The sequence below is a fragment of the Bos indicus x Bos taurus genome, chromosome 16 (assembly GCF_003369695.1).
Source record: "Bos indicus x Bos taurus breed Angus x Brahman F1 hybrid chromosome 16, Bos_hybrid_MaternalHap_v2.0, whole genome shotgun sequence".
Lineage (NCBI taxonomy): Eukaryota > Metazoa > Chordata > Mammalia > Artiodactyla > Bovidae > Bos > Bos indicus x Bos taurus.
In genome coordinates, this window is record NC_040091.1 from 27,916,840 (window position 1) to 27,943,786 (window position 26,947).

General features: G+C 37.0%; 1 protein-coding gene across 15 annotated transcripts in view; it reads right to left on the minus strand.

Annotated features, from left to right (window-relative positions):
• ENAH (ENAH, actin regulator) overlaps positions 1-26,947 on the minus strand; it is a 157,737-nt gene that overhangs the window by 53,930 nt on the left and 76,860 nt on the right. For all 15 annotated transcript variants that reach the window (XM_027564594.1, XM_027564598.1, XM_027564585.1 and 12 more), the window contains exons 2-3: positions 22,863-23,028; positions 13,608-13,785 (exon numbers count right to left, since the gene is read on the minus strand). In XM_027564594.1, the coding sequence (XP_027420395.1) occupies positions 13,608-13,785; positions 22,863-23,028 (344 nt within the window). The remainder of the gene's footprint in view (positions 1-13,607; positions 13,786-22,862; positions 23,029-26,947) is intronic.

Genomic DNA, 26,947 nt, shown 5'->3' on the forward strand with positions numbered 1-26,947 from the left:
GGTGATAATGCTTAATGGTGTGATCAAACTGCTCTAAAACTGATTATGGCGATAGTTATACACTTCTATCAGTATACTAAAAATCACTGAATTGTACACTTTAAATGGGTAAACTGTATGGTATATGAAGTAAAGCTCAATAAAGCTGTTAATGGGGGAGGAAGGGAAGTGCCCTGTCATGCTCGTGTTCTTGGAACTGAAAGACCAAGTTGAAAAGTATCTCAGTGCCTATTACTTTTCTATTATGGATAATATTAAATGTAATTACCTCTGGGTGGTAAGATTTTAGATATTTTTACTTTCTTCTTTATGCTCTTCCATCCTGCTTAAACTTTATAATAAGCACGTAACTTCTTGATTAGAAAAAAAATCAGAGCAAAATGCTGTGCTGGAAATTTAAGCTCTTTGCCAAGAGCAGTTGCCATCGGTGGAGCTCTAACTGGCTCTAGGTTCTGACGTGAGAACTGGATGTACACAATGAGGGAAGTGACTTGATTAACAATACCAGCGTGACCCCAGGTGTCTGGAAGGACTGCAGAGCCAGCACTTGGGTATCCTTCCCAAACACTTGAGCTGGCCTAGGAAGATTCCTCTGCCACCAGCTTGTCCTTCAGGGGGAATAAAGAGTCAAAGGCATTTGTTAGGCCATGACTCTGAATACATACCCATTCAGGAAGGTTCATACAAAACCAGGCCTGTCCTAGTTAAGCCAGAACAATTATCTCCTCTCTGGGAACCCTACTGCCCTTCCCTTCTCATTTTCTCTGCACAATAATTCATGACACTTCATCGGTGAAACCAAGAAGCAACTTCTATCTAAAACAACTCAGGAAAGCTGATGCTTAAATGACAAAGATGTCCACATTTACTTTTTGAAACTCAAAATTAAGTAAAATTTTACTGAAAGAGTAATTTTGTTCAATATATAATAAAATAAATTGGGTTTGTTAACCTGACATGGAGTTTATGAAATAGAATTAAATATAAAAGTTATTGGTGTGGGCTGTCAGTAAGGACATAAAAACTTACTCTACAAACTAAACTCATTAACTTCAGTCTCTGAAATGTAATTATATTTGTAACAATATGTATCTTTGATTTCACTACTCTTTAAAAAAGATAATATCTAATAATTAGTAGGCCTAAATTAGATACAACAATTCAAGCATGAGGGTATGTTATTTAGACAAAACATCAGTGTACTGAGACAAACAAAGAAAATGAAAAAAGCCAACACCTACACTGTTGAACTTACGAAAAAATTTAGCAAACTTTAAATTAGGAGTGCCATATTCCCAGTCTTAAGGATCCATAGATGTTACTCAATAAAGAACTTCTTTTTCTGGAAAACTATACAAAATACTTATTATCATACTTTAAATGATAGTCTTAGTTATCTTAGTTCAACCTGTAGGCCTATAGTTTTTATTTTCTTCATCAGACATTTTTCACTAAATCTCAGTCTTTTACTACTATTCATTCTCTAAAAATGAACTATTATACAAAAGCAGCAGCAATACACTGTTATTTAAAAATAAAACAGGGGGAAGGGAAAAAGAAAACTTCCATACCAGCCACAGCCCAGAAGGAAACACACTATGAAACATTAAAACTGGCCCAGCTTAAGGTCTTTACAATTCACTGTATGACTGATGAATTTCCCTTTATATCACGTACTAGAGTCAGCTGTGTGCCTCACTAGACCTCAAGATGGCTCAAAGGTAATATTCATCTTCCCAATTACCAGCAACCAGCATGGTGTTCAGCACATTGTAGGTGATCAGCAGGGGACTTCCAGGTGGTGCAATGGTAAAGAATCCACCTGACAATGCAGGAGACGCAGGAGACAGAGGTTCAGTCCTTGGGTAGGGAAGATCCCCTCAAGGAGGAAATGGCAAACCACCACACTATTCTTGCCTGAAAAATTCCATGGACAGAGGGGCCTGGCGGGCTACAGATCATGGGGTCACAAAGAGTTGGACACGACTGAGTGACTGAGCACATACACACAGGTGACTGATAAACCTGTTTAACTAAACAGGAGTTTTACCAAACCAATGCAATGTAACCAAAACCCGCTGAAGGCCTACTATGTTAGAAGTACCTTTACATACAAGAATCCATCTAAACAATGTAAATGGGAGAGAATAAGTATGAGAATGAACGAATCTGTGTATAATTTTATAATTAAGAAGCAGGAGATTTACACAACACCAGAAATATTTAAACAAAAGTCAGGGAAAGAAAACTGTCTTCAACTGAAAAACAACCTTTATGTGGATGGGTAAATAGGGATTCCTATAAAGCCTTGTTCAGTATAATTTAAAGAAATCCCTGAATACCCTGGAAATATACATCTAAAGTTTTTAACAGATTATAAGGTTGGGACCCCTCAAGTTTCCAGGAAAAAGAAAATCAACTTTTAAAAAAGCAAGGAAAAACCCAGTGTGAAGACATTCAGGTGAAGGCAAGTTATTTCTACAACCTTCATGACCAAGAACCATAAGAAGGCAGGGCACAGAACTATTAAAGGGAGGGGCGACTCTAGGAAACAGGGAGGTGGCTTTAGATGGGCAATCTGGCTGAATCTCCTCTGGCAACAACTTCATGCTGAATTTGTTTTTTAGCAAGTCAAGACTCTACAAGCTGACTACAGGGACCACACCATCACTATTCACAGGAAGAGGAAATACACAAGAAATACTCATGGGAAGTTTTTAAAATGATACATGTTCTAATTCATGCTTTAATGAATAAAAGAGTAAATACTGCCAGAGAAATAATTGCTGGACTAACTGACAATGTGGAAATACCAGAGTCCTAAAAACCTAGCTCTTGCCTGGGTTATGATAACTTGAAAATAAAACTGAACTACCCAAACTGAGGCAAAAGTACCTACTTAAGAAGGAAAAGATATAAATTCAAGCTGGTTTCCCCAAAAGAACAGCAACCCTTTGGAGCAGAAAAATAGTTCTAGCTTCCTCAGAACAAAACTCTAGAGACTCAAACATCTCCTCATGTAAAAATACTGTAAATTACTACTACTGTATTAAATATACTTGAGAGATGTTTATATATCATATATTAGTCCAGATTAATAAGATTGTAGGCTACATTTAAAAATGTATGAATGCATGTATCTTTTGGCCTTCAGCAGAAGACACTTTGAATAATTTGATCTTTGTATGCAAATAAAATCTGCCAGTAACTGTCACTGTATTAGGACTGTCTCCAAATTTATTTATACAAATCATTTTAAAGTGTTTTTGACAACAAAATCCTTTCCCCTGCGCAATTTTCAGCCCACTGGGAAAGACTGGTTTAGGTAATAAACATATAAATCACCAAAAACAAAAAAGTTATTGAAAACACTCACCATGGTGAAAGAAGGAATAGAAGGTGCAAGGATCTGAACCAGGGAGCATGTTTAGTTAATGCAGAGTCAAGAGGGGCCAGTTCATGAAGGAATCCGGATTTCTGGTAAGAAGCCTGTATTCTGTTCTAAGAGCAACAAAAAGCCACTGCAAGGCCATTTGGTATACACAAAAATCCAATCTACCTCCTATGGTCATTCCCTAGTATTATCTGCAGAAGACACTAGAGACCTGTTTCCAGGAACTGACATCAGTCATCCACTCAGTACCTTCAAACTCGGGGTGTATGGTTCTGTGACTTAAGAAAAATGTTAAATCCACGGAGGCCAGTGTGAGTTTAAGTCTGAACAAGGTAAAGTAATTTCTTTGTGTCTAGTACAGTATTATCATGGTAAAGATCAGGACAGTATTTGCATAGGAAATTCCTTAATAAAGATGCATTTCTTCTTATATGAATGGCACTTTCACGGCCAAATTATCACTGAAAATTTCCAGAAAACAGAAGCCACTAGTTTCCTCAGGTGAATCATCTCAGAAACTGCAAAAGCTTACAGAAATAGCAGGTCTACTTCACAGGAGTTATTTCTGGTATCCTTACATGAGTAGCGTGCTGTATTTGCCTATCTCATTTCCTAATTACCACTCTGTACCATTCATGGTTCTCACGCCGTCTTGCAGGTATTTCTGACCATGGCTTATCTTCTCTACACAATAGCCTCTTAAGGTCAACAATTTTGAACCATTCATTTCTGTTTCTCTAGCATCATGTAACGTAAGTACCTTATCTGGAGTACAAGTAATTCAGTTCATTGTGGTTTTTCCTCTTTTATGAGACCATCTACCTCTTAGGAATTTTTAACGGGTTAATGAAATAATATCACATATTATATATATATAATAATATGTTGTCTATATATATGTAATATTGTGACACTGTTTATATATGTATGTGAAGTGAAGTGAAGTCGCTCAGTCGTGCCCGACTCTTTGTGACCCCGTGGACAGTAGCCTGCACCACGCTCCTCTGTCCATGGAATTTTCCAGGCAAGAGTACTGGAGTGGGTTGCCATTTCCTTCTCCAGGGAATCTTCCCTACCCAAGGATCGAACCCAGGTCTCCCGCATTGTAGACAAACGCTTTACTGTCTGAGCTACTTATGTATGTATGAAAGTGAAAGTGAAGTCGCTCAGTCATGTCCGACTCTTTGCGACCCCATGGACTGTAGCCTACCAGGCTCCTCCGTCCATGGGATTTTCCAAGCAAGAATACTGGAGTGGGTTGCCATTTCCTTCTCCAGGAGATCTTCCCGACCCAGGGATTGAACCCAGGTCTCCCGCATTGTAGGCAGATGCTTTACCATCTGAGCCAGCAGGGAAGTCAATAGCAGATGTTAAAGAGATCACCATTTAATACCATCTTCAGAAGATTAACTAGAATTAATTAGAATTTTGCTATCCTGTCTAGACCATACCAACAGGAACGCCCAGTGTTAATTCAGAGGCACTGCACCAGCGTGTACATGCTCTCTGCTGAATACAAACACGAGCAAACCAACAGTATACACTATCATCTACACACTGATCAAAGTATGTCCAAAATTAAGCTGTGACTCTGAAACTAGTACAATATTGTGAATCAATTATACTTCAATTGGAAAAACACTAAACTGTAAAAGTTGTGAACAGGTTTGGCTACGACTGTTGTAACTGGTCTCACAAGAGCAGAAGTGGTTCCTGCAATTTGAGTCTTCGCATCAGTGGACAATGAGACAGATTCTGTTCTATCAAAGCTTCTCCCTATCTCTTACATCCATAGTTAAATATGAAAAAGTCCGACAAAAAGTTATCAGAACTTTCAACTGTCTAACATCCAGCAAATGCTTCTCCAACCTACGGGCAACAAATAATGATTACAATCCAAGAAGACAAGTAAAGTAATTGTATACAAATAACTATTCTCATGCAGGAAAATAATCACAAAAATAACTGTGTAAATAATCATGAATGACATCCTCAGTTTGCTGCAGCCCCATTAATTAAACTTCAAGTTTATTGTAAAGTAAGCCTAAAGAACTGAAGTCACCAGTTAGACCTGTATCAGACACATTAATAAGAGGTCCAACTGACAAAGAAACAGAGAAATAAGAATGAGAGAGAATACAGTGTCTGACAACAAACTTCAGGCTAAAATAACTTTCTATAATTATGAAACACAGATTCATCAGAAAAATCTTGTCTGTTTTAGTTATTTAATCAATTCTACAACACAAGACTGAAGCTGTGCTTAAGAAAAACACAGTATTAGACTCGAGTTACAGTCAAGACAAAGCAGCTTTCCCAAAAAGCTAATGATCAGGAACTTAAAAGTCACAGAAATAAATATTTTCTAATTCTTTTATTATAAATAAAAGATAATCATTTGTATGTTATAACGTAATAGTCACCAAGTCATTTTGCATAAGTGCTTAACCCTCTCGTAACCCTGGATGAGAAAGGTTGGGCATACGAACCAGATGCCTAACTCAGTAGTTCTCAACATTTTCAACAGCTAGAAACCCTTTTATTATTTTAGCTAACCCCCTTGGACTCGATACTTACAGTGAGCTTGTTCAAAGGAACTGTATTTATCATTAATCTTTGTTCTTTCTTAAGTAAGCAAAGATACATAATTGGTTGACCTCAATTCAGGTACTAGGACTATTTAATGTTGCTTATCAGCATCGTGGCACAATCACAAGATCCAGAAATTCTTCAAAGTGTCAACAACAGCTAATTAGGATTTCTGATTGGTTTCAGATAAGCATCCCTACAAAGAGCTGGCAAATTTTAGTCCCCAACAAAGAAGTTTAACATCTGACTTAGGAGGTATAATCCTATCGCTGGAATGTATGATGTACATTGTTTATTTAGCTTTCCAAAACACTGAAAATTATCTCAAAAGTGTATCAGTTGTTTTGTATTAGTTTTGTAACAAGTTGAAAACCATTGTTCTAACTCAAACAGAATTATCTCCCAAAGAAAAGGACATTCATATATAACATGGATGCGAACTCTGTTAATAAATTACTGAACTGTGGGCTTAACATATTTGCTCTCTAAAAGCTATTTGAAGACAAATCTGTGTCCATGTACCATTCTTTCTAAAACTTGGACTCTGGTTCACAGTAAAAATTCAAACTCATGCTGAACAGCATTTTCATTTTTCACCTCTTTCTCCCCAACTACTGACTTTTTTCATAAGTAGAAATTATTGTAGGTACCACACTATCGGCAAACAGATATGATACTCTCCCAGAGATTTCTACTGCTTTCATGTGAAAATCTGCAGCCAGAATTCTTTCGTAAAAGGAAAAGTTGTGTAAGGGGAGGAAGTACTCATACAATATTGATTTCCTATCCCTCTCCTACTAGAATTTTCTCCTCTATTCCTACTATTTTTGCCTTTATTCAGCAACTTAAGGCTTGTCTCAGTTTCCAGCAGCTCCCTTTTCAAACCATTGCTGGCCTTCTGAAGTACAGCTTTGTTCACATCATTCCATTTGCTCAAAAACGTACACTCAATCTCTATCACCCACAGCTCTCAAAGGCCCTTTTTGGTCAGACCTATCTTTCTGACTTTATTCCCTATCAGGCCAATCAAATAACTCCTGTTCTACAAACAAGCTCATTTTTCCACTTTTGTACTCCTACACTACTTCCTGGGCCGGACAGATGTGCCTTTCCCCCTTATGTCCCTCTTTTATCTATCTTTCAAAATCAGTTCAAAATCCATCTCATTGTTAACACTTTCCTCAATTGTTCCAATGGAACAATTCCCCTCCTCATACTCAAAGGATTTTATCTGTATCTCACAGACAACTCTCTCTTTTGGATTAAGATTGTGTCTTATCTCTCCTGCAAGAGTAGAAGAATCCTTGAGGGCAAGATTTGAGTCTAATTTTCCCCTGTCATGTATGTATCAGATGATGGATAAATTAATTGATTTTCTATGGGGAAACATAACATGGTATATCTTTACCAGGCAGTAAAGACAAAGAGGTTGCAGAAAACTTCAAAGTCTGTCTACTACTTTTATTCCTCTAAGAAAATTAATCCACACAGAATTTTCTGTGTATTTTTTAGTATTAGCATTAAAAAATAACATCCTATAGTTTAAAAATACTAATCCCTTTACCTCAATTAATCCCTAGGATACAGTAACACAGGTATTCTCATGATCCTTTTATAAGGATCCCTTTATATGTTTCCTCATTGAAGGGAACAGCTTTAGAGAAAGCAACCTGCCAGGGGAGAAGTCAAAATTGGAGTCTTTCACCTCCAAACCTAAGTTCTTTCCACTAAATCAAAAATGAAAGACCATAAAATTTTACCCCCCCCAAAAATAAAACAAAAAGTAAATGAAAGTTTCTCTCTTTCCGATTTTCTCACCTTAAACGGACATCCCTCAAAAGCCTTTTAAAATATGCTTTGAAGATCTTGAGCTGAAATGCAGAGAAACAAATACAAAGAAATCTCCTGAAGGTCAGTAAAATCCAATCCCAGTTGAGCCTCCCTTTCTAGGTATATATGACCTCAGCGAAGTCCCACCTCTCTGTGTCAGTCTTCTTAATTAGAAACTGGGGGTGACAATACTGGTAGACTAACCTCATGTTTTTATAGAGATTGTGAATTTATAAATGTGGAAGGGTGTGAAGAGGTAAGTTAGAGAAGGAAGCAACCAGAAAAAGGCTGTCCCACCCACGCAGCCTCCAAACCTCTTACTCATTTAATCCTGACGAGCAGCTACAGTTCTATGTTTCACAATGTTACTTCTCTGATAAGACCGTTGATTAAGGAAAGTTAGAAGTGCAAAGTACTATATCCAAGATCACCTTTAGAATCCATTTTCCCTGACTGCCCAAAACGACACAATCTGGTAACTGTCTTAGAACAGCATCCTCTTCTTCCTGACCTATCCATTACATCTCATGGACACAGTGGAAAAAAGGTGAATGCTAAAACTAAATCAGGGTACAAATGGCCATTTATGCCACTGTCTTGCTGTGGGCTCTTGAGCCAGTCCAGAGACCTTTTGTTAAGCCCCAACCTTATGTCTTCTGCTGCTGCTGCTGCTAGGTCACTTCAGTCGTGTCCCACTCTGTGCAACCCCATAGACGGCAGCCCATCAGGCTCCCCCGTCCCTGGGATTCTCCAGGCAAGAACACTGGAGTGGGTTGCCATTTCCTTCTCCAATGCATGAAAGTGAAAAGTCAAAGGGAAGTCGCTCAGTCGTGTCCGACTCTTAGCGACCCCATGGACTGCAGCCTTCCAGGCTCCTATATCCATGGGATTTTCCAGGCAAGAGTGCTGGAGTAGGGTGCTATTGCCTTCTCCGAACCTTATGTCAAAAACAAGCTTAATACCAGCAACTCTGTGGTGGTATACAGATTATCGGTAATAAATGTGCCCAATTAGGACCAGCCACAAAGCTGGTGCCTAAAAACAGATTATTATTCCTGCCTCAGAACTGCTTTAAGGACTAAATGAGGATGTAAGTAGAAGGCCTAAAACAATGCCTTCACAGGCAAGGTTGGCACTAAAAGTCTGTCACCTCCTCTCCACTCTGCTCCTTTCCCTTCTCATATTGTGTCATTTCAGGACTCATCACTCTCACTGGTATTATCACAATGGCATCTGAAACTCATCTCCATGCCTACAAACACATGCTTACCAATCCATCACTTTTGTCCTAAAGTATTCAGCACGTTTCAGAGACCGCATTACCGACCAGTATCCTGAACTGCACACCGCCCAGCAGGAACACAAGGCCCTTCCCAGTCTCATCTCTTGCAACTTCCCTTTCAGATAGAAACCGTCTGGCCCAAGCCCACCACATCGCTTGTTTGTTTCCCAACTGTGCCAGGCTCTCATGCCTCCAAGCCTGTCCAGAATGTTCTTCTATCATCTACTTATTCTTCAAAAGACAGCTCAAACATCATCTTCTCTACAAAACTTCCCTTTACTCTAGAATTTTCTTCTGCATACTTCATTCACATGTCACAAACCATACTCTAATTTTGCTAAGAAATCCTAGAAGGCAGAGGATAGGCCTTATCATGTTAGCATCATTTCCAGTATCCAGCACAGGACCCATGCTCAAAACATGTTTGGCGGTTTTGGTGACATAACCTTAATATTGATCCCATTAATACTGGCATTCTGGATGTCTGAAAAATAAAAGTGCCACTATAAACATAAGAAGTATTTCTAGAAACTTTTTGAGATATTTTAAATTCAGTTAATTCTGAAACATATGTCAAAAAGATTTTTAAAATGCTGAGATAAAACTCATACAAATGCACATATGAAAGGTTTATCAGACCAAATTACCAATTAAAAAATGAATGGAATCTCAGTCTTCATAAATATTTAACTATAAACTCTAAGGAAAATTCCCAACAGGAGGTTGTCTTTGACTATATTCTTGCTTTCAATAGATACAAAATAAAACCCAGCAAAAGCAGTCTTAGACAATGGTAAAATATTTTAAGGTTTTCCTCTTAGAAAGGTATGCTTAATTTTGGTTCAGCAGAACGAAAGGAGTAGAATAATCTTACTTAAAACCAATATGATTTCCCTTTTTTACAAATGGATTTTAAGAATTATCTCTTTTCAAATGACTTAAACCTTTTTCAAAAGGAAATAGACTGTGGAAGTTTACATCTACTGATCACGAAAAAGACTGACTTTATATTTTATATAATCCATGCCTATTATCTGCAAAACTGCTACACATATACTTGATAAATAATAAAGAAATAAAAAATACCAGGCTGGATAACACATTTTGAATGTACTTTATTGAGTCCATTTCTATTAGGCAAAGGAAACAGATAAACTAGCTTTTGGTATAAAAGAAAGCATTAAATTCAACTCTTTTTCAAAACTGTTAGAACATGTGACTTGTTTCTTAAATTCCAAATATAACTCACTGTATTTAGCACCTTCTGTACTTTCCAGTATATTAGATAATTGCACACTAAGTTAAAAACAAAATAAAGGAAAACATTCCTGCCACCCACCCCTTTCATAAAAGAAATGGAAATATTAAACATCCACACAGAACACCTTGTAAAGGTCATCATGACTAACTATACAAAAGGCCGTTTTTTTTTTCCCCTTAATTTGAGCATTTTGTTTGAGGATTTAGAGACGTGGAGGGGCAAAGAAAAGAGGAAGGAAGAATTTTGTGATTTTTTTTTTTATTTTGGCAGAAAAGATGAGTTTAGTAATTTCCAAATCCTGCTCGGGGGAACCACATGGGTGTCCCCATGGTCAGAGGCTCCCAACTCCCACATGAATCAGAGAATCTCTGCAGGTTTCTTTTTTTTGTTTGGGGGTGGGGGGGTGGGGATGGGGGGCTTGGTCTGTTTATGCACTAAGCACCTGAAAAAGATTTTTTTTGTACAAAGGTGACCATAACTTCAAAAAGCCTAAATACCACTAAAAAGGACTAGCGAATATTCAATGAATAATACATTAAACCTAATAAACAGAAAATCCAGAAGCATTCAATATGGAAAACTGGTTTTAAAAAGTGGAAAGACACCAAGTAAAAACAGACTACTAGCTACAGGTACTTTACCTTTATGAATAAGTTTGTTTCTTTTGCTTCTGATCAGAGATTTACAGGGTATATTATTTACTTAGGGAGGGGACATGCAAGTTACCTGTTCCCAACTTGGTTTTGGCAGGCAGAGAATAGATGGTTTTAGCAAGCAACTGGCTATGAATCCAAAGCAAACAGCTGTGAAGAGGGACGACGTGTTCAAGATGAGAGGTGACATTATTGGGTATGTTTGTTTATGTGGATAGCAGGGACTCACAAAATTAACACTGGGGGTGGAGTTCTTACCGATTCTACTGAGATCTACAGAAAAGTTTATATCCTTTCCTGAGGACACTTCAGATTCACAGCATCTAAATCCTCTTATGACTCCAGTGAAACTCGCTCAGTCGTGTCTGACTCTCTGCAACCCCATGGACTATACATACAGTCCATGGAATTTTCCAGGCCAGAATACTGGAGTGGGTAGCCTTTCCCTTCTCCAGGGGATCTTCCCAACCCAGGGATCAAACCCAGGTCTCCCACATTGCAGGCAGATTCTTTACCAGCTGAGCCACCAGGGAAGCACCTTATGCCTCCAATGCCAAGCCAATTATTGCTATCAAAAACTGGAGACAGTGTTTAACTATACTAATGTATGAAAACAGTCATTTTCTAAGTAAGTCAGACTATGAAGAACATTTCATGTGCTTTGCCTTCTCTGATGAAAAAGCCACAGAACCAAAAGCTTCTATGCCAGTGACTGGGGCCATGATGCAAGGAGATGGCTAGGATGGACCAACTTCTTCCACCACTCTCTCTCCTGCCTCAGCCCATGATATTCTAAGTTGAGACTGTGACAGAGAAGAAAGAGAATAAGCTTCAAACTTATCTAGAGGAATCTATTCAATTTTTCTGCCTTAACAAAATGCTTGCATAGCTAATGAGATGATGGGCGATCTTCCCATTTACTAAACTTTTCTATAATGTGGAAATTACAATAGACAATGTAACTGAGTCTCTCCACATTAAGACTCTTTAATTTCAAAAGATCAAGATCAAAAGAAAAAATCATTAATTAGCATCTGCATTTTGAAAACAAACTATATGACTATACACTGATAAAAACCTTTTCTAATTGGTTAAAAAAACTGATAAGATGAACAATAATGTTAACCACTTTAAATTAGTAACATTCAATTCTAAGGATCAGTGGACAAGCTTTTGAAAGTTCAGAAATAAAAATAATGCCAGACTGTTCCAAACATGGAGAAGCTAAACGTTATTGTCACCTATGCTCTCCAAAGTTTGGCTCTTCAATTATTTATTATGTAGTTGATCTATTCAATAAAATATTAAGAACAACAATTAGAGTTGCTTCCTTATGGTAAAACTAAGTAACAGAAAAGCAATTCTATACCTACAAGAGAATGCTGATAAAATACTGATGCCTGAAAGCAAAGTACAGTGACTTAGACAACGTACATACAAGTCTGTACACACAGGCAGACTTCTGTGCTATTTTCTAGATTGAGTGACACACTAGAAGAAGTTCTAGTGGTTTATTTTCTCAAAATAGATGAGAGTTATGTACAAATTATTTATAGAGACATTAATTTCCTCAAAAGAAAAACCACCTATAGGTATAATAAAGTAGTTTTAGTAAGATTCCAAAGTGTCTTCTTGCCCTGAAATTCACATCTGAAATAGACTAACACATAGGCTAGATGCTTCAAACATTTTTAGAATAAGGCAAGGTATAAATAAAACTTAAATTATCTATAACAGGTTTTGAAATTCTGTACTTTCAACAAAATATTGAATTTTAATGTAAGTCCTTCCTGATAAAATATATAAATAAACTTTATTTATGGCATGCTTATATCAATAAGGTTGCTACTAAACACAGAAAGGCAAGCAAGAGTAATCATACGTGTTTGCTTTATTATAACCTTAATTTTCTGAATATTAAACCTATCTCCCCAAAGAAATAATCACAAATGGGCATATTTTTCCTATTTTTTAAGTCAAAATAAAAACAGCTCATCTGTGACACGTATACACTTTCAAATCCTGTGTGTTTTTAAGTGAATTATTTCTACACACCTCTCTGACCACCATGCAGTGTCAGACGACATGCAATTCAAAGCTTACACCACCGGAGGGCACTCTGAAAATCTTTAAACAAGTTTTAGAATGGAATTTTTACCTACTAGGAAGCAGACCTAGTCCTAGACCTTGAAATTCATGGACTCAGTAGTGGCTTAAAAAACATGTTTCAGAAAACATGTGTTTCATCATAAAAAATAAGATGATGACAAATATGCATATTCAGTCCACAGCTTATCTCTAAGTCTCATGTTCTTGCAATGAAAGTTTAGGTTCTAGATCAGAATAAACAAATAATTTCAAATAAGAACACTAAAAAATTACTAACTACTAACCAGTCTCATAAGATTATCCTTCTTGAGTAAATGTTCATCATCAACAAACAGAAGTTCACATTTTTGTAGAAAACAAAACAAATTCAAGAATCACTTCAAATATTAATACATATATATATGATTTAAAAGTTGGTCAGAAAAGACTTGGTTTAATATATACACAGCACTTCAGTTCAAGGAAACAGGTAACCCGTGGACACCCTACCTGTTTCCTGTGAATTCAACACTTCTAAGGCATGCATCATGGCACTTGCGAAGACATTGGCATCTTCTTTGCTGCCAAAGTTGAGACCATACACCTGTCTAGCATCCCGCCATTGGTGGAAGGTCTGTGTAGCTTGATTGTACTTCAATCCTTTAGGAATGGCACAATTTATCACAACCTAAAAGACAGTAATTCTTTATAAAGTTAAGCTAATAATTGGCAAAATCAGCAAAGTCAACATCCTGACTGGACATGCTCATTGAAACCTGCTCCTGACCAACCTCGGCAAAAAAAAAAAAAGAAAAGAAAAAAAAGGTTAAAACCAGTATTTGGAGTAAAATCAGTCTGCAGAAGTTAACAGCCTGATAGATGTTAGGCTGTCTGATAGTTACAAGTCTCTGGCCTTAAAAGACTAAATCAGCAAAACAAAAGAAAATCTATATCCCTCATTAAATATTTGAAAATGTTTACTGAAATTTTATAAATTCAGAAAGCATATAAACCATAATCATGTATCTTAGTGATTGCTCCTAGGTAGCCAAACCCTGATCAAAAAATAGGACATTAACATCAGAAACCCCCTCCCAAAGGCATCAGCCACACTTCTAACATCAACAAATAGTTTTGTAGGTTTTGAGGTTTTATGTATAAGGAGTTACACAATATATACTGTAATTTGCTCTCCTTGTCTCAAAATTATTTATGAGATGCATCTATTCATTGTATGTAATTGTGGTTTACTGCACACATTTCTGTGGGGCATATACCTAGAAGTGGAATTGTCACAAGCCATACATATGCTCAATTTCAGCAGAAAACTCCACGTAGCTTTCCATCAATGTTCACTTCCACAGCAGTATACAATGGCTTGCACAACCACACATACAGTGCATCACTATAATTGGTATCGTCAGGCTCAAGTTCTGCGATTCTGCTGGGTATAAATACTACATCATTGAGGTTCTAGGTAGCATTTCCCTGATTACTATTGAGATGCAGCACTTTTTTGTATTTTAAAGGCTATCTGGAGATCTTCTATGAATACGTGCTTAAATTAAATCCCTTGCTCATTTTTTAACTGAGTTGCTCATCTTTTTTTTAATTGATCTATTAAGAGTCCTTTATATATTCTGGATGATCCCACCGTTGGTTGTATGTTACAAATATCTACTCCCATTCTGTGACTTGCCTTTTCACTCTCTTAATGGTGTTTTTCGATGAACAGAAGTTCTTAACTTTTATTCAGTCCAAATACACAATCTTTTCCTTTATACAGTCAATGCTTTTTGAAATCCATTTAACAAATGCTTCTCATGTGTGATAAAAGTGATAAAAATATTAGTCCATGTTAATTTATAGAAGCTTTACTGTATTAACTTTCATATTTACATCTCCAATTCAACTGGAATTGATGTATGCCTACGATATGAAACAAGGTTCAGCTTTCTTTTTTGTTCCAATATGGCTGTCCAACTGATCTGGCAGGACCTACTGGCCTGCTGCAGGTTTACCTTTTTCATAAACCAAGTGTCTAAATGGCTCTATTTTGTTCTACTGCTCAGTATGCCGATCTTTGAGCCAACATCACAGTGACTTAATCATCATAACTTTACAGGAGGTCTGGATAGCCACTAGTGTGTCCTCCTACTTCACAGCTGCTCAATATTGCTTTGGCTGTTCTCAGTCCTTTGTGTGCAGCTACAACTTTATACTTATTGTCAATTTCATATTATTTATCCAATTTACCAGTCTCTGTTTTTAACGGTAGTGTTTAACCCATTTATACTTACCGCAAGTTTTACATAAATCTGGGCCTAAATCTATCATACCTTCCTTTAGAGTGCTTTACTACTGTCCTATTAGCTTGCCAGTTACACAGTGTTTTCACTGTTGTTTCAGTGGTTGCCCCAGAGACTGAAACAGACGTCTTAAACTTATCAAAGACACACAGGAACCAATACCTTTGTCTTCACCTCAACAATCCACAGACTTACAATACTTTATCTCCCCTTTCCCTATGCCCATCCTAAGAATTCTACACTATTTTTATCATGTATTTTTAATTCCATTAAATCCCATACAACATTATTAGTAGTCTTATACAGTTGATGGTCATTTAAGATTTACCCAATATTTACCCTTCTTTTTGTTGTTTTTTATTCCTCTGTCCTCTCCAAGCTTCTGTTGGGACCATTTCTGATCTTGATGAGCACCCTTTAGAATTTCATTCAAAGTAGATCTCCTGATAATGAATTCTCTATTTTGGTTTCTCAAGAATTCTTGAGAAAGAATTCTCAATTCTTAATATCTTTATTTCACCTTCATTATTGAAGACTATTAAGTATGGGATTTAAGTGGTCATTTATTTTCTTTTATCCTTTGCCTTCTAACTTTTATTGTTTCTACTGAGAAGTCAGCTGACAGTTTATTATTGCTTTTTAAAGGTATATTTTTCTCATGGATCAAACTAAAGAACTTCAACTTGAATTTAGTATACAGTGATTTTAATATGGTATGTTTATATGTGGTTTTCTTTGTACTTATCCATTTATGGTTTACAGCATTTCTAAGGTGATATCCTTTCACCATTTCTGAACATTTGTGTTCACTATTTTGTCTTCGATTACTGCTCCTCCACATTCCCTCCTCTCTTCTGAGACGCCAATAAGGTAAGGGTATACCTTACACCATTTTTACTGTATTTCCTATGTCCCTTAAGCACTTTTTCATATGTCCATAATTTTCTCTCTCCAAACATCAGAGCTTCAGAATGAATATTTCCTTCTGATCTATATTCCAGTTTACTAATTTTTTTCAGTAGCTTCTAATTTGTTATAAACTCACTACTGAGTTACTAATACCAGCTATTTTATTTTTCAATTCCAACATTTCCATTTAGCTCTTTTTCTACTGAAATTCTCAATTTAGTCTTTTATCTCCTTGAATACATTAAGCATAGTTATTTTAAAGTCAGTTTCTGATAATCCCATTAACTGGATTCCCAGTAGGTTACTGTTACTGTTCCTCTTACCGTTCCTCTTGTCTCCTCGTATGCTGTTTATTTTCACTGAATGCCAGACACTGGCTATGGATAACTCTATGGAAATTTTGAGGCCTAAAATGATGCTATATTTTCCCAGGGAAGATTTACATTTGTTTCTGGCAAGCAGCTAGGGAAACTAACAATTTCAAATTACCTCAATCCAAAAGTGATTAAGATGATTAGAGGCTGGGTATCAGTTCTTCTAAAGGCTAGTCTACTTAGAGACAAACTTCTTCCCCAGGGTATGGGGCTTCTGGGTCCCAAATCACAACCTGGGTGATTACCAAGACAACGTCCCCTCATTAGCAGATCTGACTTATAATTTTTGTTCTACTAGTCCCAAGAGTCTGCCAAAAGTTCTGTTCAGCTACTCAGGCTCCTCTTTCAAAACTAATATGTGCTTCTGGGTAAAAACAAATTCCAAGCTAGGTCACTTCTCTGATTCCTTCTTCTTTTAAGTCATGGACCCATAATTCTTCACTGTCATGTAAGCTCTCCAAATAGACTTTTTTCTTTTGAACATTCATCCAATTATTTTGGTTCACAGAGAGAGGCTTTATCTAAATTACCTCATCCACCAATATCCAAACATGACATTATTTTTAAAATATGACGACCACTTAAAGATAAGTGAAATAAGCTAGATTTACAGGAAAAAAATATTGTATGATTCCAATTATTTGAAGTACCTAGAATAAAAAAATTTGCAAAAGCAATATAGAATGGAGGTTGACAGGGATTATGGTGGAGGGAAATGGAAAATTACTGTTTAAAGGGTTCATAGTTTCAGTCTGGATGAAAAAGTCCAGAGATTAATAGTAGTGGTGGTTGCAGCACGGCAGTGTGAATGTATTGAATGTCCCTGAATGAAATTAAAAAATACTCACCCCTTGGAAGGAAAGTTATGACCAACCTAGACAGCATATTAAAAAGCAGAGACATTACTTTGTCAACAAAGGTCCATCTAGTCAAGGCTATGGTTTTTCCAGTGGTCGTGTATGGATGTGAGAGTTCGACTATAAAGAAAGCTAAGTGCCGAAGAATTGATGCTTTTGAACTGCGGTGTTAGAGAAGACTCTTGAGAGTCCCTTGGACTGCAAGGAGATCCAACCAGTCCATCCTAAAGGAGATCGATCCTGGGTTTTCACTGGAAGGACTGATGTTGAAGCTGAAACTCCAATACTTTGGCCACGTGATGCAAAGAGCTGACTCATCTGAAAAGACCCTGATGCTGGGAGGGATTGGGGGCAGGAGAAGAAGGGGACGACAGAGGATGAGATGGGTGGATGGTATCACCGACACAATGGACATGGGTTTGGGTGGACTCCAGGAGCTGGTGATGGACAGGGAGGTCTGCCATGCTGCAGTTCATGGGGTCGCCAAGAGTCAGACACGACTGAGCAACTGAACTGAACTGAACTATACACTTAAAATTTATTAAAATGGTAAATTTTATGTTATTTTTACTACAACTTAAAAAATATGGTCACGTCTTACCATTTAATTTCTACACATACTGAGAGTGGGAGAGGGTTACAAATCCTTAGCTCCTAGAAACCCAAAGCTTACTAGAATTTAATACCACAAGAAAACTATGAACCAAATTTTAAGGCAATCTATATCCTGCTTGACAAATAGGTTATCAGGGAAGACAAAAAAGATAGTTACGTTTACTTTTTCAACTCTTCATTGACAATTAGAAAAAGTTGAGGAAAATATTACTAGAATTAAAATTATACTACCAAAAAAAAAATTATACTACCTAAATCATTAGCTCGGTTTTTTCAATATAGAAATTTTAAACTGTGAAATTTTAATAATTTATAGAATACTTTACAGAAATTTTAATAATTTTAAACAAATTATTTCATTCAATTCTATCTTTCAAGGATAGACAATGCTATATAATCTTAAAAAGCTTTAAAAGTAAAGAGGGACACATACACCTTCATTTAACAATAACTGTTCACTAAGGATGCTATTGGGTATGAACTTCTTCAAAATTCTAATACAGCAGACCCACGGAGCTTGAATCTAGATTAGTGATTTACACCCTGCATACACCCATCCATTTTTAGCCTGATCATAACAGATTAAACCGTGCAATAAACATCTATGCTTCTTTCTGAAATGGCTCATCAGCTTATCTTGTCTATGTAGTCATCACAACCTTTTCCCCCATCTTCTCAACAAACTGATCGTTCTTTTATGCCCTAGCTACACAATGATTTATTTATCATAACTGAAACAACTAACTGTGTTTTCCTTACATGTGTAACATCCCCATTCTTTACTGCATTGTTCTTCAACGTCAGGAATTTATTACCTATATAAAACCTAAGCACAGCCCCTAGAACACAGTAAGTACTGAAGTATTAAGGAAAAAATGGCAACTTTTTATATATATGTATATGATTTGTACATATTCAATTTTATAAACTGTGGTTAATGTTTTAACGGCTCTTAGACATTATTTAATAAATTATGATAATATGTTCCCACTTAAAACAGACTGATAACCATTAAGCAATGAAAAAAGGTACTCTGGAATGAAACCAATATTTATGAGATTTATTCTTAGGTATTTTATCACTGCTGTTACTTTAAGTAGTATCTGTATAAAGTTATATTTTCAAATTGTTTATTGCTAGTTATACAAAAATGCTACTGATTTTTATATAGTCATCTTATATCCAAAGACCTTGCTGAACAATTTTATTAGTTCTAATATTTTATCTGCAGATATTGGGATTTTTGTTACATAGACAATTGTATTATCAGTGAATAAGGTCAAGCTCTGTTTCTTCCTTTTCAATCCTTATAGTTTCTGTTTCTTTATCTTTATATTACTAGACTACCATCTCTGCAATAGAAAATGAAAATGACTAAAGCTGAAAACTCAAACTTATTCCTGAGTTTAATGGAAATCCTTTCAACACTGAACTGTCTTGTAGATGTCAGCTGTATGTTTACATTATTCATCCTTATCAGCTTAAGAAAACTCATTTTTATGCCAAACGTGCAGAGCATTGTTCTGTACGGATTTTATCAGTGTTGTTCTTCTAGGTTTTCTCCTACCAAATTAATAGGCTACTTATGTTAAACTACCTTTACATTACTGAGATAAAGAGGAAGAAATCCTCTTTGGTTAAGAGGTGATCTTCCCCCCCACTCCTCCACTATACATTGTTACATTTGGCCTGCTAATATCTTATTGAGGACTTTCATCTCTTTAACAATGTTAATAATTGAAATGTGTTTATAATTTTCCTCTCTGAAATGGTTCTGTGTCTTAAGATATCAAAATTATACTAGCCTCATAAAATACTCCTCTTTTAAGATTTCTTTTTTGACACGGATCATTTTACAGTCTTTATTAAATTTGTTACAATATTGCTTCTGTTTTATGTTTTGGTTTTTCGACCACAAGGCATATGGTATCTTGACTCCTGGACCAAGGATTGAACCTGCAGCCCCTGCAGGAAGGCGGAGTCTTAACCACTGACTGCCAAGGAAATCCCAAAACACTCTTTTCTAGAACAGTTTACATAAAACAGGTAATAGTTTAAAGATTTTTAATTTCATTTATAAATGCTCTGGACACTGTCCTTTTTAAAAAATATTTGGGGTAGATTATTAACTACTGCTATATTTTATGACTGATAAAACAAAATATAGTCTATTATGTTTCTACACTTTTTGCCAGTTATGATAAATCGTATTTTTCTACAGAATGGCCCACTTATTGGTGTAAAGTTGTTCATAATATTATCTTATTATTTATTTCCTTACTGTAACTACAGTGATATCTCTTTCCAACCCTAATGCTGTTTTATTTGTAACTTTTGGGGGGTTTGATTCTGTCAATTTATTCAGGGAAGCAGTTTCTTGTGTTATTCATTTCTATTTATTATTTATTTTCTTTTATTTTTAGTATTTCCTTCTGCTTTCTTTGGGTTTGCTTATTATATGCCATTAAGATTTGTCCATCTACCCAGAGGGTATTATGCTAAATGAAGTAAGTCAGACGAAGACAAATACGCTGTGGTTTCACCTGTATGTGGTATGTGAAAGAAAACAAATGAACAAACATAACAAAACAGATTCACACATACAGAGAACAGGCAGGCAGGGGGAGGGACTGTCTATCTAAGGACAGCTTAGACATCCCACAGGTTTCTAGGTGTGATACCTTCTCCCTTAGATCCAGGGTTTTGTTGGGTTTTTTTTTTTTTTTTTTTGACTTTTGAACATTTTCTAATCTTCATAATGATTTCATCTTAGTGTCACAAATTATTTAGAAGTGTTTTTAAATTTCTAACATTTTAAGAAACACTCCATTTGTCAAAAACTGGAAGCCATAGGATAGCTACCTTCTCTTTTGAATAAAAATGTCAGTATTTCATCTTTACACAGATTTCTTTCTAATCATTTGTTTTCAACTGAGGTGTAACTGATATATAACATATTCATTTCAAGTGTACAAAATAATGATTTGATCCCATTATTTTTAAATACCCCTCTTCTTTTTCAACAACATTTAGATATATTTAGGTTTGTTCATCAGGATATCAAATGACCAATTCACTGAATTTACCAAAAATTTATTTTACAGCTACTGGTTTGTAATGTGTTTAAAATGTTCAGTAACTTCTATAAAGTCCTAGTTGTCCAGTTCCCATTTTTACTTTGCAGCAGCATCTTAGGGAGTATTCAGTCAGTCTCTGGCCCAACTCACTCCTGAGACAGTCTGCTGGAGGAAAAGACAAAGAGCACAGAGAGGCAGAGAGGGTTCTTGGTACAGAGACTGGGGGAACCAGAGAAAGGCTGAGCAACAGGTGCACAGAGCAAAAGGAGAGAGGGGAGGAAGAAGAAGGAAGAACAGGGTGGAGGTGGAGGCACAGGGGAGAGAAGGGAGCCTGAGAGGGCAGAGAGCAGCAGGCTAGGACAGTCAGTACTAATAGGTAAACTTGCTGCATTCAGTGAACTGCTCTTTCTGCCAACTGATTCAGGTCTTGCAAAGTTCCTCTCCTGGGGAGCAATATATTTGTTTTTGCCAGGTGCCGTAGGAGTTTCACTGGCCCGCAACCAGGATTGGTTAATTTCTCGGCTGCAGACGTGTAAATGAAGCTGGAGGCTTCCATTTTTCAGAGGAGCTCCTAAACTAGCTCAAACTCCTCTGCCTACCTGTGCTGGTTAGGAAGATTGTTCTTAGTCTTCTTTTTATGGTATGCAGCCCCTTGAAAAGGTTCAGCTTTAGGCAGTTTTGAAACTTTGATACCAGTTTCGAGGCCCAGCATCTCAAAGGGCATAACCTGTACCATACAAATATTACCAGTTCATAATTTCCATCCCCAAATACAAGGCTGTCACAGCATCTCATCACACACTACACCAGCCTGTCTCCCAGTGGAAATTCAGAGAACTATCTTTCTCTAATAAGAACTCAGCTGGAAATCTGTTACATTCCCCCCCCCACCCCACCCCCCCCCGCCGCCTATGTTTAACACTGGCTGATTTTACCATCTTACCAGTGTCAAAAGTATTTCGTAAATCTGTTCTTTATAAAAGTCCTCACTATTATTAGTATATACTTAATGCTAGTAAAATCCCATCTCCATTTTGCACTGTCTACTGGCTCCTGATCTGGAAAGACCCCAGAAATCAAGTAATCAGATAATCCAGTCACCTTTCTAAGAAATCCAGAGCAGGGAATTAGCAAAAGCTTAGTTGTCATGCCAGACATGAATTACAAAAGCCTAACTATTCCAGCAACCTTAATACAATTTTTCTATCATATATGAATTTAACAATACTTTATGAAACTACTTAAATTTTGAACTCCTTCCTATAGTCCAATACCCCATGCCTTTGGTGGGAAATGAATTCCTTAAGCACAATCTGCTACTTAAGTGAAATTTCACATTTTAGTTTGTCTTAAATTTACTTTAGATTCCCAAACCTAGTTAGTTTGAAGGCCAGAGGATTTAGTGAATATCATAATTTAAAAACTCAGATTTATATTCCTGAACAATTAGTTCTAAATTGTTATCTAAATTCAAGCTTTATAAAGATGGAGAGGGTGGAATGGCAAAGCTATACCCAGTTTTTCCCACAGAGACTCTTTTGGCTACAAAATATGACTTTATTTTACTGAATATAGCAAGTCCTTTTGTAGTACTAGGTAACTTTAAGAATTAACAAATCCTTACCTGATGGTCCTGAATCTTCCTGCCCACCACTCTGAATGTGTTGTTGCCTGTATGGTGATATATGTGAACTCTGCTGAACCCAGTTGAACCACCGGCTGGCACCCACTTTTTATTGGCATCATCGTAAACCATCACGGCAGCTCTTGCCTGACAGATACTCTGTTCACTGGGAAATGGAAAAAAAAAAGCAAACTTTTAAGATACTTAAATATGCTGTTTCCCATAAGTCCATATAAAATAGTTATCTAACAAGGCGGTCGGTCAGCAATCAGTGCTTTACTTGCTGCTAGAAATGATGACAGTGAATAAGGCAGAGGCCTGCCTGCTCTTATGAGTAGACTCTAATGGGGAAGACAGACCAAAAAATGAAGTGTAATGAGGAAGCAGAAGGAGGAGATCAGGATCCACAAAGGAGACTGTATATTATATAAACAATACAAAAAACATTTTCTTCTATCAATAAATCTAACATATCCATTAAACTGAATAGAACTATAAGTATAAATTAATCATTTCACTGTGTGTGTATATATACATTTATACTATTGGTGAACTGTTTGTGATTACCCATCTTTGGAAAAATTACTTTTATCATCGGGCTTGCTTCAAGGTCTGTATAACGAATTCTGCTAGGCTCCCTCTGTCCCGTGAGATATGGGGGGGCACTAATGATCCTTGGGTGGCACTGTGACTGAGCCCCTGACTCCACTCAGATAAGGTAACATCCTACGTCTCAAATTTCTTTACTTGATTTCTAAGCATTCTTTTGGATTTTCAATTCTAACCTTCACAAATAAATTTTTATTAAGGAAAATAAGACCAACTTCATGATAGAATGTTTAAACCTCAGCTTCCTCTCAATTATTTTGTTACCAAGCGAGAGTGAGATTTTGTTGCTGTTGTTGTAGAGATGATCTTCGTTACATATTAAGCAATAATTTCATATTTCAACTATTCCAAAATACTACTGGGCAAAAAAGACTAGTTGGAATTTTACTTTATACCATATTTTACTTCTTAAAAATCAAATACAAAAATTGAACAGAAGAAAACAGGTATGTTAACTCCATGATGACTATTAACCTAATTAAAATGACTCAATCTTCACAATTTTCATAGATTTATCTGACGCTTAAGTAATTGTTAATGGAGATGCCAAGTAGCTTACCCAACCCTATCTTCAAAGAAAGCATTGCTCATTCCACAAATTTCAGCCGCAAAGTAAATCATGTGTGTTCTTCCCCAATATCCTGGGAAACAAAAAGTCACTTTCATCCCTCCCTTCTGGCCCCTCTCTCAACAGTATCTGCTTGTGCTTTGCTAGACTTCTGTGATTTGATGACAGAAGGATCACAGGAAACCTAAAGAGGTCACAGCACTGAGCAATAAAACCACTCACAACGGTAGTGTTAAAACCGTTCATAATTTTCCATTAATGAAATCTCACCAAAACTAACTGGTAATAATATCTGTGCAGTACAAACACTGAAATAAACCCAGTGGTACCATCTAAATTTTTATGCTGTACTGAATTTTTTTTTTGTTTTGGTAAAATAGTTCTGGGAGTAAAAATGAGACAATGACTAAAGCTTGAATTATTTTTAAAAGCTTGATTAAAGAGTCTTTGTCAGCACAGCAGTTGAAATCTCTTCATCACTCACAATAAAAATACTTGTTAAGTGACAAAATTTACATAACCCTTTAGAAAGAAACAAGCTAAGGCAAACTGCCTTTTATGGCATACAATCCAAGAAATAAATTTACTAACAGTGAACAACAATTCAATAAACCCGTCTGTAAATTAATATAGAACAGTATTTTCCAGTTTTCACAAAACAGTATTTTTGGACACACAATTGCCAGGCCTCAAAAAAAAAAAAAAAAAAGTAAGAAAGATATATCAGAAATGTAAAACCAGGAAAGTTAAATATAATGTCCTAACTTTCTCCTCCACTTTTTTCTTCCCCGTTGCTCTACAATGGGATGCTGGAGACATTCCAAATATTGAAGCTCATCAGTCAGTCAGTCAGTTCAGTTACTCAGTCGTGTCTGAGTCTTTGTGACCCCATGGACTGCAGCACGCCAGGCCTCCCTGTCCATCACCAACTCCTGGAGCTTGCTCAAACTCACATCCATCAAGTCGGTGATGCCATCCAACCATCTCATCCTGTCGTCCCCTTCTCCTCCCACATTCAATCTTTGCCAGCATCAGGGTCTTTTCAAATCAGTCAGTTCTTCCCATCAGGTGGCCAAAGTATTGGAGTTTCAGCTTCAGCATCAGTGCTTTCAATGAATATTCAGGACTGATTTCCTTTAGGGTGAACTGGTTGGATCTCCTTGCAGTCCAAGGGATTCTTAAGAGTCTTCTCCAACATCACAGTTCAAAAGCATCAATTCTTCAGCACTCAGCTTTCTTTATAATCCAACTCTCACATCCATACATGACTACTGGAAAAACCACAGCTTTACCTAGATGGACCTTTGTTGGCAAAGTAATGTCTCTGCTTTTTAATATGCTGTCTAGATTGCTCATTGCTTTTCTTCCAAGGAAAAAATGTCTTTTGATTTCATGGCTGCAGGCACCATCTGCAGTCATTTTGGTGCCCAAGAAAATCAAGTCTCTCACTGTTTCCATTGTTTCCCCATCTATTTGCCATGAAGTGATGGGACTGGATGCCATAATCTTACTTTTCTAAATGCTGAGTTTTAAGCCAACTTTTTCATTCTCCTCTTTCACTTTCATCAAAAGGCTCTTTAGTTCTTCTTCACTTTCTGCCATAAGGGTGGTGGTGTAATCATACCCTCATAGTTAATTGAATAGCTATTCATCTCTAAATGAACATATCAAAGTAGCCAAGAAAAGACCAAAAATGCAAACACTAGTTGATGTTTTATAATGAAGATGAAAAGACATCTTCAAAATGAGATTAAGGATACAAATCTGACACTCAACAAAACAAGAAGCACATAAAGAAATCAAGATTAAATGGAACAAGATAAGACATGGTAAGAGCTGAGATGTTATTGGAGATATTAGAGCCATTCAGGTTATGTATCAAGCTGTAAAGACACAAGTTAGCCCCAGACAGCCCTGGAGTTCTAGCAGGCATCCAGTCCTCAGAGAAGCCACATCACGCAAGGCCCAGCCAGAAAAGAGAATGGCACTGTCCAGTGGGGCCTTACTGACCAAGTCAAATCTTTCCATTCCTTCCACACACCTCACAAGAGACACACATCCTACGGTATAATAAAAAAATACTTGGTCTTTGTCTGGTTCCTGGAACAGAACTCCTAAACCCCTTGGCATCTCCCAAGCAGTATCTTTGTAAGCTAATAAGATGACTGACTCTAGGCTTCCGATGGGGGCTGTGCACCAGAAGTAGCAAGCCATGATCAGAGGGTAGAAATTTTCAGTCCTGGTCCTTCCCCACCTCTGAGGAGGGGAAAAGTGCCAAAGATTGGTCTCACTCACCATCACGCCTGCATGATGAAATCTCCATAAAACACCCAAAGCAGCTCACATGGAGGTGCTGGTTGGATGGCATGCCTGGAGAGAGCATGGAAGAAGCCCTCTTATACCTTGCCCTATGCGCCTCTTTCATCAGGCCGAGTTGTATCCTTTATGATAAATCAGGAATGGTAAGTAAAACACTTTCTGAGCTCTGGGAGTCATTCTAACAAATAACTGGGCCTGAAGGGGAGTCGTGGGAACCCCTGAATTTGTAGGCCATGGGCATAAGTAGGGGGGTAACCCAAGTATCTGACTAGCAGTGCCCACTAAAAACTGTTACCTGCCATCTGGTTCTACAAGAATGAAGCCACTAGCCACTGCAGTCGCTGACCTTCAATACACCCTGAAAGGAGTTTGGGGCGGAGATCAGGAATGAGGCACTCTGTGCTCTGGGAAAAACTGGCAGAACAGGCCTTCAGATGTGCCCGATTTCTTGCACCTTCTCATATCTAGAAAAGCACTAAAATCATTAACGGAGACATCTGCTTCTCGTGACTAGCAGCAACCTTCTCGTGACTAGCAGCAAGCCTCTGAGAAAACCTGTGCTTGATCGATCCTCCTTCACCAAAATCTC